The 1,028-nt window shown below is 20.0% G+C and overlaps 1 protein-coding gene across 1 annotated transcript; it reads right to left on the minus strand.

The window, feature by feature from the left end:
• On the minus strand, positions 1 to 531 carry PGSY75_0029000 (cytoadherence linked asexual protein; the record flags this gene model as incomplete). The annotated part of the gene is made up of 1 exon (XM_018783430.1): positions 1 to 531. A coding segment is annotated over one exon (531 nt), but the record flags the coding sequence as incomplete, so codon positions are not given.
• Positions 532 to 1,028: the final 497 nt, after the last annotated feature.

Genomic DNA, 1,028 nt, shown 5'->3' on the forward strand with positions numbered 1-1,028 from the left:
AGTTTTTAAATCGTTGTGTTGTTTATACGAATTTAATGGTATAAGCATTAATTTTATTGTTTTCAATGTTCTTACAATAAATAATTTTTTTTTAATTATATCTGAAATATCAGAATTATAAATTTCTATTAATTGTTTTTTCATAAGATGTTCATATTTTACAATATCGTGAAACGTCGATTGGACTGTAGGTATAATGTATGATTCATCATTCGTATCGGTAATATTTTTTTTTTTAAATTTCGATATATCGATTAATTCTTCAGTTCCTTGTTTAAGGACAGGATATCTTAATTTATCTTTTTCTAATGATTCTAAAATTAATTTTTCTAATATTGTTAAATTTTTATGTAGTTCATCATTTCCAATCATCGATTTTAACTGATCGATATTATCATTATATTGTAAATTGTGACTAAGGGTTACAGTTTCGTTTTCATTTTCATTTTCGTTTATGGAACATATTACCTTTTCATTTAAATATAAAAAGGATATCAGAATGAAAAAAAATATTTTAAAAAATGAGACCATTTTTTACAATTAATTTTTATACGTATATAATTTTTAATTGAAAGTTACATATTAATGCGTACTCAAATATCTGTGAATTTATGTTTGAAAAAAACGTACAGAAGGAAATAACCCACAATATAAATAAAAAAAAATAAAAACGGTATTCAAAAAGGAGTACACAAAAATATTATATATATGTCTGAATATGAATTATTATACATATATATATAATTGAATAATATTTTTTTAATGCCAGACAAATTTTTTAATTTTCACATATTTGAACAAAACCAATTATGACCATTTTTATAATTTCACATATTTCTAAAGAAACGAATTCTAAATATAAGGACGGACATATATATTAAATATGAAATATAAGTCAATTTCCAATATATTTTTTCTTTTACGTTACTTATAACGCATAATTTTGCATAATTCCTAATATTTGTATTAATATAAATAAGAAGAACCAAATAAAATAATATAAATAAATAATTTAATTAATACAAAAA

This window comes from Plasmodium gaboni (assembly GCF_001602025.1).
Source record: "Plasmodium gaboni strain SY75 chromosome Unknown, whole genome shotgun sequence".
Classification (NCBI taxonomy): Eukaryota; Apicomplexa; class Aconoidasida; order Haemosporida; family Plasmodiidae; genus Plasmodium; species Plasmodium gaboni.